This window comes from Hippocampus guttulatus, chromosome 16 (assembly GCF_054856545.1).
Source record: "Hippocampus guttulatus isolate MCC_2025c chromosome 16, RoL_Hgut_1.0, whole genome shotgun sequence".
Classification (NCBI taxonomy): Eukaryota; Metazoa; Chordata; class Actinopteri; order Syngnathiformes; family Syngnathidae; genus Hippocampus; species Hippocampus guttulatus.
Window position 1 is genome coordinate 1,232,001 of NC_141276.1, and position 16,415 is coordinate 1,248,415.

The window sequence follows — 16,415 nt, forward strand, 5'->3', positions numbered from 1 at the left end:
GGATCCAGTATCATAAGCAGAGAGTTGTTTCATTTCCATGGTAATCTAAATTGTCTCGATCGTGGCGAAACCAAAAACCAAACTTGATGCCTCGAGTTTACTTTGGCAAAGAGCTTGCTAGCTATGGCTCGCTTACTAAAGCTTTGGGTGCTAACGTTAGCTGTTGCTGCACTCGCGACTGGGTGCTTTGCATTGATGTGGTAGGATAAACTTGAGCTGCTTCGGTGGTAAGCAAACTCTTTACAAATTAGGCACAAGACTCTACCTTTATCAATAGTGCCGTCAGGGCGTTTTTGGAATGTAAATGTTCCATTCATTGGATCGAGAACGCTCACAAGCTCCTGCATTTTCACCTCTCATTTTCTCACCTGCTGACTTAGCCCGCCCAACTCCAATGGGAGCCTATCAGCTTATGCTGAACAAACCCAAACATTATGACAGCCAATCAATGTCCGCTTCAGGCTGTGACTGACAGTTGTTTCCCCACCCTCAACGACTCCAACACAGGAAGCCATCACATGATAAGGGATATTAGAAAAAAAGCAACCCACCTACAGAAACAATAAAGTTTAAAATTAAAATGTAGATTAACGCGATTAAAAACAGGACGTGCTAAATATGACCGTAATTAATCATCCTCAATTAACGCGATCATTTGACACCTCTATGTATAACTCCCCAAAATGTGTTCAACACCGCACACCAACCTTCTACTTAAGCACCCAGAAATAGATTTGTCAAGTTGCCACTCTCCTCTCCTGTCTAACTGCTAAGGAGCCTTTTTGCCTTTGACTGACATTGATATGATCCCCTTAAGCTCCAAACCTGGCACGGGCTCACTCTTAAAACTAATTAAGCCCATGTCACACCCACATCCACCTCCAGCTTCCCGCTCTACCCAGACCCAAGGAGCCTCAAATCTTGAATGGAGCTTTTTAAAAACTATTTTATTTGTTTGCTCCCAGGACACAAAAATGATGACGGCTGCGTCGCTAAGAGCAGATCAAAGTTTTCAGGGAGGTGGGGTCTCAAAGTAGAAAGTGGAGCAGAGAGAGCAGAGAGGGAAAAAACAAGATCTTGGACTCACATCTCGACAGCTATTTCTTTCAAATTGAAAACATCAATTGTGAGAGTCCAACACTGCTTTCCCCTACTTCATTTGACCCTTAAATTGCAGAACATTTGACCTCTACCCACTGTTCTCTAACTAAACCCTACTGATTTATTTTAATATATATACAGCCACCAGGAGTAGGATCACATGTTAAAGGCTTCTTCTCTTTGATTTGATTGAGGCCTTTAGGCTTCAGAGAAAAATCTTCTCCAGTTTTTTTTTTTTTTTGCTGCCCAATCATTTTTCCCAGCAGGGAAGGCCCAACATTCGGTCACTTTTTGCTACCCAGAGGGTTTTACCAACATGTTTTCATGTAAAAAGAAATACTGTACCTTGACAGCTGAGAATTCATTAATTTTCCGTTTACTTTTGAAATGTTTCAATAACTCAAGATTCTAAAATAATAATCATACAATAGAGCACATGATGTAAAAACATCGACAATACTTTTATCGTAACGACTTCTCTAACGTAAGCCTTGATGTTAGAAGCGGTTCTATACTATAATTTGCACTCTATCATTGCATCCAATTCAATCAATTTCATGTTGGAGAAAATCCGGAACGTCTTTTGAAAATATCTGCTACACGACGTGGCCACTTTTCCTTTTGAGATCAATTATTTCGTAAGATTTTATGTCATATGTGATATCCTGTTGTCGGCAATACAGTACTGTATACTAATGCACGATGAAAAATGTCTGCGGAGACAGGCACTTTCAAAGCCACCTATCAGGGGTCCTTTGTGAGGTGCAAGCAAAATGGCCGCGTCCGTTCTCTGTAGGAGGACGTTGGTGGGCTGCCACACATTTAAGTGTATTTCAACACCAAAAACGTTAAATTCTGCGAGCTATCCGAGCGGGACTCTACTGCAGACGGCGTCGTATAATCCCAAACCCCTGAAACTGAATATTCGCGAACTTTATATTCCAGACAAGAGCCGGAAGGATACGCCGGACTGGCAGAAGACAGGCAAATACGATAGGAAACTGTACGGTCGCTACGGCTCGAGGTCCGGCATCGACCCTGCCTCGCTGTGGCCCAGCCACACAGAGCTGGACAAGATAATCGCAGAGGAAAATGAGTGGCATCCTCCGCTAGAGGTCATGTTGAAGAATATCGCGGCCAAACAAAAGGAAGAGGCTGAAAAACGCATGGCAAAGTGAGTGATGCTCACGTCGCTAGGGGCTTGGTTCTATTGTCGGACAGCGACAAAACAAACTCAAAACGCAGTCCTTGGCATTGATTGTTCCCTTCTGTCGCTTAAATTGAAAGATTGTATTATCTCCATACCCCATACTGTATGAACCAACGCTGCTTGTTAACATTACTTGGAACTGGGCATTACTTAGGGTATTGCCACAGTTCATCCAAAGGTTGATATGCTTACCTCTCTGAGACAACGTGGTTGACTGCCAATAAAATGATGAGCTCCAGTAACATTTGTTATAATGATCGTTTCTATTCCCGTCACAGGGAGAAGCTCATCGCAGAAAACATGGCCAAAATGCCCAAGATGATCGCCGACTGGCGCAGAGAGAAGCGTGAAACTAAACGGAAGCTCAAAGAGGAGAAGGCACGTCGTGACAAGTTGTTGGCTGAGGCCAGAGAGCGTTTTGGCTACTCGGTGGACCAGCGCAGCCCCAAATTCTTGGAAATGGTTGCCGAAATTGAGAAGGAGGAGAAGAAAAAGAAAAAACTAATGAAACGCAGACTGAGAGAAGAGCAGACGGGAGTCCCCGTCACTCCTGCCGTTACCTCCTCGTAAACTTGGACTCAGTCAATATAAATACATTGCAGCCTTATCTGCTTCGTCATCCCAATTAAGTGCTCATTTTGTTTTCTAATGCCATCTGGTATTACAAGAGCTCAATTTTCTCAGTTGAGAAGGTTGATTGTCCTTCCTTGTCAAACTGTCATTCTAATAAATATTTCTGTACAGACCGCGTTTTGTTTTAAAGAAAGATGCAGAGTATTACAAAGAGACAATAGCGCACAACATACTGGATGCAAGTTTCCTTGCTGGTGACTGTCAAGGTGTCCCTCAACTCAACTGTATCTGTAGAGCACTTTAATTAAAATAACCACCACCGTATACAAAGTGCTGTACATGAAGCAAAAATCATTCATACAATATCACAGACTTTAGAAAGCATTAAAACAGTCAAACTACAAATCAAGTCTCACGCTGAGTCGAAAGCCAAAGAATAAAAATGAGTTCTTAAGATCTTAATCCTTCCAAAGAGAGGGACCAGAAAGAGAAAAGGCTCCATATCCCCTCTGAGCCTCCACTTAGTTCCCAGAACCTCCACTAGTAGCAGACCCGAGGCATGGGGGGGGGGATTTCGCAAAACATTTCCACTGTGCAGTCTTGCAATTGTCACCACAGCTTTTTAGTTTCCCTTTTTTGAAATACCTTTTGATGCCATAATACATTTTGACCTCAGATGGTGTCAATGTCCCATACATCTCTGCTCTTAACCACCGAAATAATGCAGTTACACTAAATGTCATTTAGAGTGGCTTTAATCAACGCTTGAGGCAGATTAAACAAGGTCCAAAAATGGAATGTCTTTATACACATATTTTATAAAAGCAGAGTTCTATTCAAAACTATACAACCTCTTTCTACTGTTCGACACCAATGGGGTCTTATTTTTCTCAAATGTCCAAAAAAGACAACCCCGATATAAGTGCAGCATTCAGTTGATGAAACGGCGCATTGGCTAAATCTGCCAAAGTGTCTCGATGACAGCACTTGAAGAGTGCCCTCGGTGATAAAATGTCTCTCTCCCTATGGATGAGTTTGGTCTTCGTCGACAGAGCCCGCCTTCAGTTTGGCCAGAGCGGCGTGGATCCTGAACTGCGTACGAGATTCCATCGAGTATTCTTTGTAGTTGTTTCTAGAAGTCAAAACGAGGACTGTTAAGGGCAAACGTGGCTTGTCGGAAATTTCAATCGACTACCAACAAAGTACAGTTTGAACTTTGAAATCCTCCCTGCTAAAACAACAAAACAGATTTTGTAGTGGACCTTCCTTCTGAAGGAGTGGTTCTCAAACTTTTAAAACCAAGTCCCACCTCCCCCCCAAAAAAATACCCGGCTCTCCACACGCCTTTATGACAATGTTAAAACACAGTCGTCGAGAAGGCGTGACTATTCTTCAAAAATGAGCCCAAGGTGTATTCCATTTAACATTATTATAACCCACGATAACATGTACAGTTTAAGCATTGACACTGCGCTTAAATATAGGAAAGTAAAAAATAAATAAATACTGAAATGATTCAATGAATGTATATTTGACATAAAAGTGCAAGAACATTTGTCCCTACCAAATGTTTGGGAAAACGGGACCGTATTAAAATAATAATGATGACATGATCCACAATTTCAACATTGAATTCAGTGATTCTTTTTTGTTTGTTTTGCATACCGCTCGAGGTACCCATAGCACACTTTTAAGAAGCACTCATCTGAAAAGCGCCGCGCTCGGGAGCATATCGGTGTCACCAAGCGCTCACTTAATCAAATGGGAGTCACTTACTTGGCCTTGTGGAGCAGCTTGATGGCCTCGTCCCGTCGGCCCCGTTCAATGAAGAGGAGACTGAGCTCCACCATGGAATTGGGAATGAGGTAGTGGTCGAACTTGAGCTTCTTCTCACTGAACAAACAAAAACGTTCCGCCGCGTTTTAGATTCATTTAAACGTAGCAACCCAAAGGCGTTCCTTTCAAGCGGCCCGGACGGCGCTCGATTCAAATGCGATCACGATCGATTGCTGGAGCGTCTCAGGCTGGCTCAGGGCAAGTCTCCTCGTGCCATCCGTAGTCCGCGGCCAGTTTTCCACAGTACCGTTTGTTATTCTGTTCACGACGGAGATTAAAATAGCCGTCTGGTTACGGTTGTCTGGTTTCTCGTCGAGCTAATGAGCGGCGCATGAAAGGAATGCGTCACAAGCGCTCACCTCGAACAAACTTTATGAAAGCATTCCTCGGCGCCCTGGAGGAGCCCCTGGTTTTTCAAGCACATTCCCTTCAGCAGGTGGACGACACAACGGTCATCCAGGGAATACTCGTTCTCTGCGGAGGTGCAAGCAGACGGACGGCATCCCGCGTCACATTTTGTGCGCGTTCCGCTTCGTTCGCTCAAAGGGCGCATCGGAGGACCTGGAGACTCCAACAGCGTGCGCTCGGCCTCCGCAAGAGTCTGGACGATGCCTTCGGTCAGCTCCGGTCGCTTTTTGATCATACTGAAACCGTTCCACATGTACATCATCTCCTGGAATCGAGCGCGGGATCAACGTCAAGGGCTTTTTCGGCGCGACTTGGGGAAGACGCGAGTTTCAAGTCTTACCAGCACCGGCACGGAGAGCCTCACGGGGCAGTGGGCTTTGTAGCGGCGAGCTTTGCGGATGGCAAACTTCTCCGTGGGGGGAGACTTCCCCGCTATCTTCTGCTTGAAGAGAGGCACTTGTCTAAACAGAAGGGGGGGCACAAGTCATGCCTTTGAGCAGAGTTAGTCTAAAGCAAATGCATGACCAAATCTCATCAATAACCAGTCGAGATCATCTATGGCACAAGAGAGACTCGCGATGAGCATTCATATCGAGTATCCCGCGTCATCACTTGTAATATTGCGTCAATCAACAGCAGTTGTTTATGTCAATCTCATCAGGAATAAATAACGCCGCGGCGCCGCCGACAATCTCTCCCACGTCACGGCACACTTTGTGTGGAAAGGCAACCCGGTGGCGAATGACCCAACCTGAAGAGATCCACCTCATCCTCTCCAAAGGGACGTTCCTCTTCCCTCGGCAGCATGCTGAGATACGCGGCTTTCATGTAGATGTACATAGCCTAGGGGAAACAAATTGGAGATGAATGGTTGGTTGTCTATGCGTACGTTGACAATGCATTTCGGGTGGCATGAAGCCATCTCAAATGAAACATTTGCCAAGTTGACAAAGTGTGATTGCGAAAAATCATGAAGTGCTCAGCATCAATGAATACTCTTACGTAATTATGAACAACAACATAATACATATACCACGTTGAAATGTAATCGGAGTACATATGTTCTTTCCGAAGTGCGTATGAAACCGGCAAACCCTCCGGCACGAATCCGTCGCCAAGGAGTAGCCGAACGGGACAAGAGCAGCAATTGTCTTTTCTCGCGCGCACCTTGGACCAGCGGCTTTCCTTGCTGAGTAGGTCTGCATAGAAATAGGCCATTTTCCATGCTCGCTTATACGTGAAGCACCACATCAACTCCCAGTAGCACATGTGATGGAACTGCTTCCACGCTTGCTGGGCCTTGCAGCCGTCTTCAAACAGAGCCACCGCCTGGGGACGCAATCATCAAGACACTCAAAGCTCGCAAAAGACACGTTACAGTTGCCCAATTTCAAAATTCAAGTTGGCCATGCGGGCCTCCGGACAAAAGGCCTTTTTTAATTCATCTAATATGCACGTTTTTTGGTGACGCGGGAGCACCCGGAGAAAAGCCACACGAGCGCGGGGCGGGAACATGCCAACACAGAAGCCAAGGCTGGCATTTTCATCAAACCGCTCCTGAGAATTTGCGCACCCGGTGCGGTCGAGGAGCGGATTACGCGATGCCACGGTTGTGAGATCAGACGGGAAATGTGACTTTGCCACACAGGAAATGAACACCAACAGGAAATGAGTGCAAGCAGTCTTTTTTCTTTCTTTTTTTTTCCCCCTCCCCACACACACCTCATCGATGTTTCCTTTCATCTCCTCTGCCCTGCCAGCAAAAAACAGGAAGATTGCTCCCTGTGCAGAAAAAAAAGAGAGAGAGAGAGAGACATGCTTCTTAAGGTTACTGCTCATCCACCAGCCACCTTTTTGCCAGCCATTTCCTCGTGCTCTCAAACGGCCTTCCCACGAATTTGTACGCGGTGTCGCCAAGAGTGCCAAGGTTGCTCCGCGGGACGGGCGGCCCTGCAACACAGACTGCCGTCTGCATTTTCAGTTCGTTACTTAGCTCATTCATTCGTTGTCACGGTTACACAGAAAATGTCACAAACGGTTTTCGGGCAGTTTTGTGGCAAGCTACGATGCGTGACATTTTGCTGAAAATCGTACCGAAAATGTCAACATGGGAGTGGAGCGAGTCTGTCAGAATTGGATTTACAAATGGGACCGTTCCTGCTGCTCCGCAATACTAAACGCGCTCAGTTCAACCGATTGCCTTTTCTTCACTAACCGCATCCTAGCCCATCGAACTCACATAGAGGCAGAAAAACAACCGATTGTCTCATTCCTTTTTTTTTTTGTCTTTGGTCAAGCCGGTCGTGATTTTGCAATCGACTCACCCGTGGATAGCGGAGCCGGAATATTTTCAGCAATCTTTCAGCTTCTACCACGTGTCCCTCACCTGTTCCTGAGAGAGAAAACGGCTTACAGCTCGCGCAGCAGGAGCAAGCGGATGGGTCGGACTTCTGAGGGTTGGAGATAGAGAGCAGCCATACCGAGTATGAATGTGAGAAAGGTGTAGTAACAAAGCAGGAGCAGAACGCACAGCATGGAGCGCAGGTTCGGCGCTGTCGCGCCATCGTCAAGCAGGGACAAACCGTAAACCTGAAACAAAAATGCGAGTGAGATCACCGCGCGGGTGCGCAGGACACGATGGCTCACCCTACCTTGTCTCCCGAGAAGCCCGCAAACTCTAATAGTTTTAGTATCCGTGGCGGAAACAAAGAGAGCGTCTAAAGAAAATGACAGGAAAATAAGCATTTGAGCTGAACGAGACGTTGCGCGAGCTCCATCGAGTGACATCGTACCAAATTAAATGCTCCGATCCCAAAAGAAATGCCGCCCTCTAAGTGAGTGTGGCTGGGTCCTTTCAAACAGCTTTGAGATTTGACATAGGAATGCAAGTCTCTGGAAGACAAAAAGTGAACAACCTCAGAAAAACGGCACGCGGCAGCCTGGAGCGAAAGGCACGGACAACATCCTACAATCGGGAATACCAGCGTTCGTACTGGGCAAGGCGACTATGGGACCTCGCTCGTCACGACCTCCCTTCTTTATGATTTTTTTTTTTTTTTTGGATTGATGAAATCTTTAACATGATTGAATAAGAGCGATTAAAGAAACCGTTGACACCAGGGGGGCCCAATACGTCTCATTCGGAGAAGCATTTTAAAACGGTACATGTGCGCACGATAGTTTCCGCATTTAACATGCCTCCGCGTCGGGTCTCGGCTATGCTAGGAAGTGATTCCCCTTTTCACCAACCTTTGCTTCTACTTTATTTTTCTGTTTCGGTCACGTTGGGCGCCGCAAGTTTTTTTTTGCTTGGGTCAAAAAGGTTCGGGCACTCCTGGTTTCCAGAATATGACGCCCCCTTGCAATCATTCATCAACAAGAGTATGAAGAAATGAGACGAGACCTTCTTCACTTGGCATCTTATTACACCCCATTTTGCCCCCCCCCCCCCAGCCCATAATTCACAGTTGCATTGCACATATTCCAGATGCACATCAATGTACGCAAAAGCTACTTACTTGTAAATCAGGTAACTGTTTCGTACTTTGATCCCACCTTTGATAAAACTCACCATGTTCTCATCCTGCCAAGAAATATTCGCTTGCTGTCATTTAGGTCAATGAGTTCAAGGACATTTTTGTTTTTTGTTTTTTTTGGTGTGTGCGTGTTGCGCTAATTAGGATACATGCAGACTTCGGTGCAGTGTGTCATGGTGGCATACCTGCAGGAACGTGAGAGCAGCTCTTTGGAGTTGGCATTCTGCGTAACACACTTCAGCATGGAGCTGCTCTGCGCATGCACGGGAGAAGATCGGACCGTAATAAACAGAATCGTGACCCGAGAAAGACATTCTAAACAACCCGGTACGCCACCTTTCAAAGTTTGAGGCTCAGGAATCGGACCGCATCTTGAAAAAAACGAATGAACATTTACCTTCAGTGAGCGGCTCCCCTGTTGACTTCCCTAAATTTGGAGATTTACGGCGGAACCTGCGACAATGTCGGCGTATCAACATTAGAACTGCAGTCACGTTGCGTCGTGTGCTCTCCAAGCAGCGATCGGTCGACGTTACTTTAGGTTGAAGAAACCCACCTCTGACAGAGATCCTGAGCACTCTTCATGGTGGCTCCAGCGTCGCAGATGTCATCGTGCTGGAAAGTCATCATGGCCTGCATTTCCAGGACCGTGGCATAGATGAGAGCGTGGTACATGCTCTCATCCACTCTGCGTCGGAAAAAGCGGCGTCAGCATTCGGCGGGCGCGCCGGGGCGGAACGTGGACGAGCAACTCACAAGAACCAACTCATGCGTGTTCGTGTCCGATCCAGAGATCGGCGTTCCGCTTGGTGTCATTTTAGCGGTAAAAGTCATCGAGCTCAATTTTTTTTTCAGATTTCAGATTTTGGGGGAGGGGCAAGCTGTGGGTTCCACTCCGAATTGTTTGAAACTTCTTAGACGGGGGGTAGTTTTCGTCGAAGGCGGCTACTATCTCGCAGCATGAATGTTGATTTAACAGGGCTGCCATTTTTTGACTGTTAAAACAATCCGGCCTCGGGCGTCAGCTTCAGCAAACACACAATATCCTGGAGCGTAGAAGCTTACCTGAGCTCCACTTGTACACCGCAAATCATCTAATAAAGCGCACATTGCTTCATAGTTGACTGTTCCCAGCAGCAAACGACCGACCTCTTCTTCTGATACATCATCATGTCAATAACTCCCAACCCAAAGTCAGACAAAAAACATAGAAATCGGTTTTCGCTTTACTTTGACCGCAGCCTCTCCATACTCTCATTGAAGTGATTGTTTAGGAAGAGATCCAGGGCCTCCATACACTCATCCAGGCTTTCTTCGAGGGTCATCGGGGGCGAGTTGCTAAAAGAGATAAAAAGTGGGACATAAGGACGGCTAATGTGAACTTGATTTAGAATTGCGCGCAAAATGATACAGTACTGTATTGTCTGCGTGAACATTTTGGCTCAACCACCGCTGAGCATTCAACAGTGACCTTGACTCAATTACGTTCAAATGCAAAACTCTTGGAATGATGGCAGCTTTCCCTTTTCAACACCGCTTATGCTTAACGGGGTCAGGCAGAGGTGCGGGAGCCTCTCCCAGCTGACTTCGGGCGGAAGGAATTATGTCAGTCGGACTGAAATCAACGTCACGTGAAGCCCCCGCACTGTTTTACACAGAACATACGGTAAGGCAACGACATTTTTGGAGGCACAGAAACGCCCGTCGAAAGTGTTTAAATTAGTGTTTTACCAGACAAGAGGCATGCGTGAAAGAAAAGACTGACTTCCAGATGAACAGGAAACAGGCCTTTTGTGGTTAAGGGTTATTTAAACAACTGCTCGGACAAGTTTTTTTTTTTTAACTTGCACGAGTTAGCGCGTCTAAATACCGCGACTATTTCACAAACGCAAATCAAGTCGAACTGTGGCGTTTTTTGTTTTGTTTTGTTTTGGGTTGTACTCACTTGTGAGCAGCATTGTGGTCTTTTCCATTGGACATGTTCTCTGTCAGCTGCTACACCTGCTCGGACTTGTTGCAGTTCACACACACCAGAGCCAACCGAGGCGCATTGACGACTATCCGCACCTTAAAACTGAGCTCCCGAGTGGGTCCGATTTTATTTCTTCAGTTTCCTGTTGAATCGGTCTGCGCTCAAGTCGGGAGTACAGGTATTCGGCGGCGTGCCTGCAAGCGAAAAGAGTGTCGCACTTGACTCCTCCTCTGTTTTCCATTGACACGCAAAGTTTGAGGAAGGCAGAGGGAAGGAGGAAAACCACCGAATGTCGAACGTGCACAACGACGTCACCGATCGCCACCGCGGCCCGGTCCAACCGGCCCGCCGTACGGGCACAACATTGGCGGAGGCGGGCGGCATTCTGACGCTGCCTGCCAATTGTATTAGTAGTAGAAAGTCGCGAGAAACGTTTTGTATGCACGTAGAAGGGGCAAATATGGTGCGTGGTGTAAGTGACGTAGCCGACTCGGTCTTTTTTTGTTGTTGTTGTTGTTTTGCTCACTTTTGCACCGCCCAAACACGACATCCAGACTCGAGGCAGGGTTTCACACCCATTCATTCACATTTGTCTGTATGACGTGTAGTTGAAATATCAATTTGAAATATGTCAAATATATTCTACGCGTATGGGAATATGGACGGTCTAAAACGCTTATTGTGTGTAAAAAAAAAAAAGCTAAAGGTGGCCTAAAGTTAGAAAACTACGACTAATCGCCACCGAAATTCACATGCACAACACCACCTACGTCCATTTCAAGCTCTGAAAATATATAGGCTTGCACACTCACGCAAGACACTTCGCTGTTTGTCTTTCTATCGCCAATAAACGTTTCATCACACATGTAGTGTGAATGGCAAAATTCAGTAGTCTATGGGGTATTTTTTATGAGCGTGTGTGCCATATTTAATCAGTCTTACGACCAGAAAAGCGACTTGAGGTGCACAGTGGAGTCCGTATATACGGCGCCTCAGCCAGCATGTGGCAGTGTTGCGCTCCATTGGCGCAATGTCAAGAAGATGCCCATCGACATAGCTACGTAGAGCACACTTTGGGTGGCTAATGACCTGCAAACTTAGCCGCCATCTTGAAGTCCCCGGCGACATCTTCCAGCCCATCAAAACCACCACCTTGACCCAAAGTGAAGGTAGACTCTGCAGTCAAAATGGCTATTTCAAACCAAGTAATTTTTGACAGTTTTGAATCGATGACTCAGGCAAACTTTATATTGATAACACACAAGGATTTGTGAGCGCACAGACTTTGGGGTCGGAAATGTTCTCCGTTGATGAGTGTTGGACATGGCAATTTATCAAGCGAATTGCTTGGAAAATATCTTTCTAAACACATCCTACACCACAGCATGAGACAAAGGACAATGGTCATTTAGCATGCTTTTATTTTGAAGGTCCGACATTACAGGATGGGCTAATATCATTTTTGTCATGGACAATATGCCGATATGATAAGATGACATGGGAGGCAAGTTTTATCAAAGTCCCAAAGATCTGAAAATAATCTTGAGCCAGACACTCGAGTTCAGGGTTCTGTATCGGTGCTACTTTTCCATTTGAATAATTACACTACTATATAATTTTTGTTCAGAGACGGGGAGGGCATGAAGGGGTTCAAACTCAGCGATTCAGGGCCTTCAACCCCCAAAAGGGTCACCGATTGGTCGGTGTGTACCCCGCTTACAAAGGCACGATCACCAGACAAAAGTGATTTCATGACGACAAAGTGCAGGTTTTCGTGGCAACTTGGATACAAAATACAACCCCCCCCCCCCACGCACACACACAACTCTGTGGTTGAATGTGTCTTCCTCTTCTATTTAAATTACATGCTTTGCTAGCGCTTTCACCCCATCATTAAGTTTCAAACGCAACTAATATTTGTTTGTCATCATTTCAAAATTAAACCGTAAATCAATTTTATTATGACAATATTAATCATCACGTAATTCAGTCTTGTGTGTCAAAGGCCGTAAAACACTCTGTCACATTAAATAATCACCGGCGTAAATTTGCAGTATCATTGATAAATGGTCTATTCACGGAAACTCATTTCTCTTCATCGTGCTTAAAATAGGCTTGTTAGGCCGCCCCTTACCTTCTGATCAAGCAGATTAGACATTTATGTACAAATATAAGCAGTCTTTTTTCAAACAGGCAATATGGTAAAGTACCGTAGAATTTGTCCAGGGATTAAAATGATCCTTTCGGAGTTGCTGTCAGGCTGACCTTGAATCTATCTTGCAGTAAAGGATCATGGAAACAGTCATGGCACATAACTGCGGAGAATACACAGAATACACTGTGGGTAAGAAGAGCAAATGCAACGGCAAATACGACTCACGCTTGTGTTAGGGCTCTTTTATAGGGCTCTTGCACAAAGGCGTGCTTATTTTGAAACAAAAATTGAGAAAAAAAAGAAGATGCCGGGCCAGAATTTGAACACCCCTGGGTTAAACGATATCCGACCTGTAATGAGCTCGATTCAGAAAAAAAGTACATTTACCGCAGAATGAATGGGACAGAATCTTACACCTTTGAGGGCAATGTGCATCATTTTGATTTGAGCTTCCCAGTAAAATCGTTCCGCACTTATAAGCACCTCTTTTATACGTGTGTTACATTTTAAAAAACAAAAACAACAACAATCTGTCCGTACCTCAAGGGCTGCAATTCCCAGTGCCACAGCTACAATTGCCACCGTGTTGTCATTAATCAGTTGCGTGAATTTTTCAAAGCAACCCGGGATTGCCTGCGAAGAGTACAGGGTAGAGGTCAAAGCATGACTGGCTAAGACTGCGGGTACCCCCCCCCCCCCCCCCACACACACACACACAACAAAAACGAGAGACCATACCATGAAATGGTCAATCAGTGTTTGATTACAGGGCTTAGCCTCTGGACAGCACGGAGGCGGGTACTGATTGTTGTTGGTCACATAATATGGAGAATCCACAAAGTTTGAGGAGTTGTAGATCCCACAACATTTTAACTGAAGAAACAAAGATAGGATATTGAAAAAGCTTCAGTCAAACAAACGCTAACAGATGTCGATCAGCACTACACACTGTGCTCATTGTAGTATCCCACAATCCGGTGATGTCAGAATCCTTCCCATAGTCCTTCTTGATGCTCTCGACCGCTGCGGTGCCAAACCTTCGGAATACGTCTTCGGCCTGTCCAAATATTTAGTCGTTTGCATATCCGGATACAAAAGATCAGCCGGAAACAGGCTCCGGCGTGGAAATGTACTCGTGCCAACTTACCAGAGGTCTAAAGACCAAAATCACCACAGCTCCTGCGACCTCGACTAGGAAAACGAGCAGGATTATGATGAAGAACTATAGGACAAAATATGGATACGTTATCAGGCGCACACAAATTCAGCAACGTTCCCTGAAAGCGGGTTGGCAACATGGATGCCACCGCCTACCAGCAGCAGCAAGCACTTGCTCTCTCGGATGGCCCCGCAGCATCCCAGAAAACCAATGATGACGAGAAGCACTCCGACGGCGATCAGCAGGTAGCCCACGTTGAGCACCTGGCCGAGCTCCGCCGGGGCGTTTTCAATCATGCCCAGGAAGCCCAGGATGGAACCGCTGTCCACCTTCACCCAGATGCCAACACCCAGGATGACTGCACCCGCCAACTGGGGGACAGTTACATGGAATAAGAATGCTAGCTAGCCAGCTAGCTAGATGGATACCTACCTACCTATATGTGCAGATATGCGTGTGCGTACAGTGAAGTAAATAGCAGTTTGATTTGAATAAAATAATATTGCCCACATCTTATAGTTATCCGGTGATTCGTTTGTGGCACAGGTACAATGTTGTGCTGCCTTCACGAGGCTTGTTGGCAATAGCTAAGAATCCATAGGGTGTATTTAACAATGAAAGTATCAAAAGCATCAACTTACAAAGATAATACCATTGAAAACAAACATCATAAACTTGAGGAATCCAAAGCATCCCATTTTGGTTGCCGGCCGTCGTTTTCAACCTGTAGAAGGAAAGGAGCAACGCACAAGTGGGTTGGACAGCCATCACAAAAACGGGTTTGCTGTTCACTTTTTGCAACAACTTTAAAGATATTTCCCCTTTCAAAAGAACACAAATGTGATACTGTATTGTTAGCATTCATATTTTTTGATGGTCTACACGTCACATTGAGCACATGAAAGAGACTGTAAGCCTTTTTTAAGTGCGGGCACTGAACACGGGTGTGGCACCTGCTGTTTTTTTCCACCATCCTTTATGAACATAACCTTTGCTACTTCAAACATCACGCTTTTCAATTCATCCACATGACATTGAACAAACACATATCATCTTACGCGCATTTGTCTGGCGGCTTTGTTCGGTTTCAAATCAAACCGAGGAGGAAACGTACCTCCTGAATTTCGGGGAAAGTCTTTTTGAAAAATGAGTTACCTAAACTCGATCAATATTCAGGTAGAGTAAGTGATTCGTGTTCGATTTATGCTGTATCAAAAACAAAAAAAAAATCTAATAAAGCAAAGGCAACAGCCCGCCGGCCCGCATCAAGGTAATCATCCATTTGAGGGTCAGAGGTCAAGTTGCCCTGACTTCCCTCTACAATTGTACTTCTCTTCCTCATAGAGTCATTTCAATGCAAATGAAAGCCGTACCCGCATGCAAATGTTCCGATGCGACCCTGTTCAAACTGCATCCAACCTCAACGAGCGGTCTCAAAAGGGGATGTTGAGAGAAATACTTGCTTGAGGCCAAAGGATGGTTTCGCGGGTGGCGGATCGAACGAAGCAACAAAAAGGAACACAATTCAAGTGATTTCAAGTCCTGCTTACCTCTGAGAGAAAAAAAAACTCTGAGCTTGGGTCACCTACAGGGAATCTTCTTCCTTGACTCCAGGGATGGAATAGCTTGGGAGAAGACCGTGAAGCTAAATGCTCTTAAAAAGACAAACGAACAACAAATTCAAAACAAAACAAAAAAAAACCCCTCACAATTTGCCACCCGTGGCTCTGTTACAACTGTAAGAGCTTTCGATGCTTTTCACTCACTATTTTAAAGCAGCCAGTTGATTTGTAAGTCGTAGAGAACGAAAGAGGGAGGGAGAGGGAGGCGTGACCGTAGCCGCTGAGTAACACATCACCATGGAGCCGGACTGGTGCTCGCTACCCCTGGGGGAGGAGGCGCCCGGATCACCCGGGTGGAAACTTGAGTTGGGAAGAGTCATTTTGAAAACAAAAAATGTTTTAATGGTAGGCTTTCACTCTTTGGCCAGATTTGAGCTCTATTTCGTATTTCCTCGCTCGTCTCGGTGTGATATTAAAATTGGGTTGACGAACTGAAACCTCGGCGTGTGTGATAAATAGCAAAGAACACAGAAATCAGGGCAAATACTTTTTAACAGCACTGAATTCTTAAAAAAGCAACTGCCAGTGTTCATCACGAAACATTATATGAAGCACCGTGTTTGATAGTTTGAAGTATTCTCGTATAATTCGCGGATGAATAATGAAAACAAACGTGGATGTGGGGTCTCAGAGTGCGGCGTGCTTCATACTCGGGCAATATATTTCACTTGCGCGATGACTTCAAGAACTGACTCAACCCGACATGATATCAATGATTAATAGTCGAGAGAAACAAATGCATTTCATCGCTCATCATCGATTTGACATGTTGAAGTTGTTGACGAGTGGGGTGGGCGCCGTGAACAACACACGCAGGCAGTATTCCCGGTAACCTCTTGAAAG

The 16,415-nt window shown here is 45.5% G+C and overlaps 3 protein-coding genes across 5 annotated transcripts; 1 reads left to right on the forward strand and 2 right to left on the reverse strand.

The window, feature by feature from the left end:
- Nucleotides 1–1,869: 1,869 nt before the first annotated feature.
- Nucleotides 1,870–3,057, forward strand: gadd45gip1 (growth arrest and DNA-damage-inducible, gamma interacting protein 1). Its single transcript, XM_086133178.1, has 2 exons — nucleotides 1,870–2,275; nucleotides 2,590–3,057. The coding sequence occupies exons 1-2, from the start codon at nucleotides 1,875–1,877 to the stop codon at nucleotides 2,879–2,881; spliced, it is 693 nt and encodes a 230-aa protein (XP_085989304.1). The 5' UTR covers nucleotides 1,870–1,874; the 3' UTR covers nucleotides 2,882–3,057.
- Nucleotides 3,058–3,167: 110 nt separating this feature from the next.
- LOC147192312 (tetratricopeptide repeat protein 39A) lies at nucleotides 3,168–11,035 on the reverse strand. 3 transcript variants are annotated; one of them, XM_086133567.1, is made up of 18 exons: nucleotides 10,610–11,035; nucleotides 9,895–10,002; nucleotides 9,221–9,352; nucleotides 9,062–9,117; nucleotides 8,850–8,917; nucleotides 8,647–8,711; nucleotides 7,921–8,020; nucleotides 7,780–7,845; nucleotides 7,609–7,717; nucleotides 7,453–7,520; nucleotides 6,851–7,078; nucleotides 6,296–6,457; nucleotides 5,880–5,971; nucleotides 5,469–5,589; nucleotides 5,282–5,393; nucleotides 5,080–5,194; nucleotides 4,661–4,777; nucleotides 3,168–4,016 (listed from the first exon to the last, which is right to left on the reverse strand). In XM_086133567.1, exons 1-18 carry the CDS (start codon nucleotides 10,642–10,644, stop codon nucleotides 3,908–3,910), a joined length of 1,863 nt encoding a protein of 620 aa, XP_085989693.1. In that variant the 5' UTR covers nucleotides 10,645–11,035; the 3' UTR covers nucleotides 3,168–3,907. The 3 variants fall into 3 exon arrangements, with proteins under 3 accessions (XP_085989693.1, XP_085989692.1, XP_085989694.1); XM_086133566.1 differs by having other exon boundaries at nucleotides 6,851–7,090; XM_086133568.1 differs by having other exon boundaries at nucleotides 6,851–6,910; nucleotides 10,610–11,030.
- A 1,000-nt stretch (nucleotides 11,036–12,035) lies between these two features.
- On the reverse strand, nucleotides 12,036–15,936 carry tspan34b (tetraspanin 34b). The gene is made up of 9 exons (XM_086133839.1): nucleotides 15,717–15,936; nucleotides 15,501–15,604; nucleotides 14,592–14,674; nucleotides 14,106–14,321; nucleotides 13,939–14,013; nucleotides 13,741–13,848; nucleotides 13,530–13,664; nucleotides 13,332–13,424; nucleotides 12,036–12,951 (listed from the first exon to the last, which is right to left on the reverse strand). The coding sequence occupies exons 3-9, from the start codon at nucleotides 14,646–14,648 to the stop codon at nucleotides 12,892–12,894; spliced, it is 744 nt and encodes a 247-aa protein (XP_085989965.1). The 5' UTR covers nucleotides 14,649–14,674; nucleotides 15,501–15,604; nucleotides 15,717–15,936; the 3' UTR covers nucleotides 12,036–12,891.
- Between the last annotated feature and the right edge of the window lie 479 nt (nucleotides 15,937–16,415).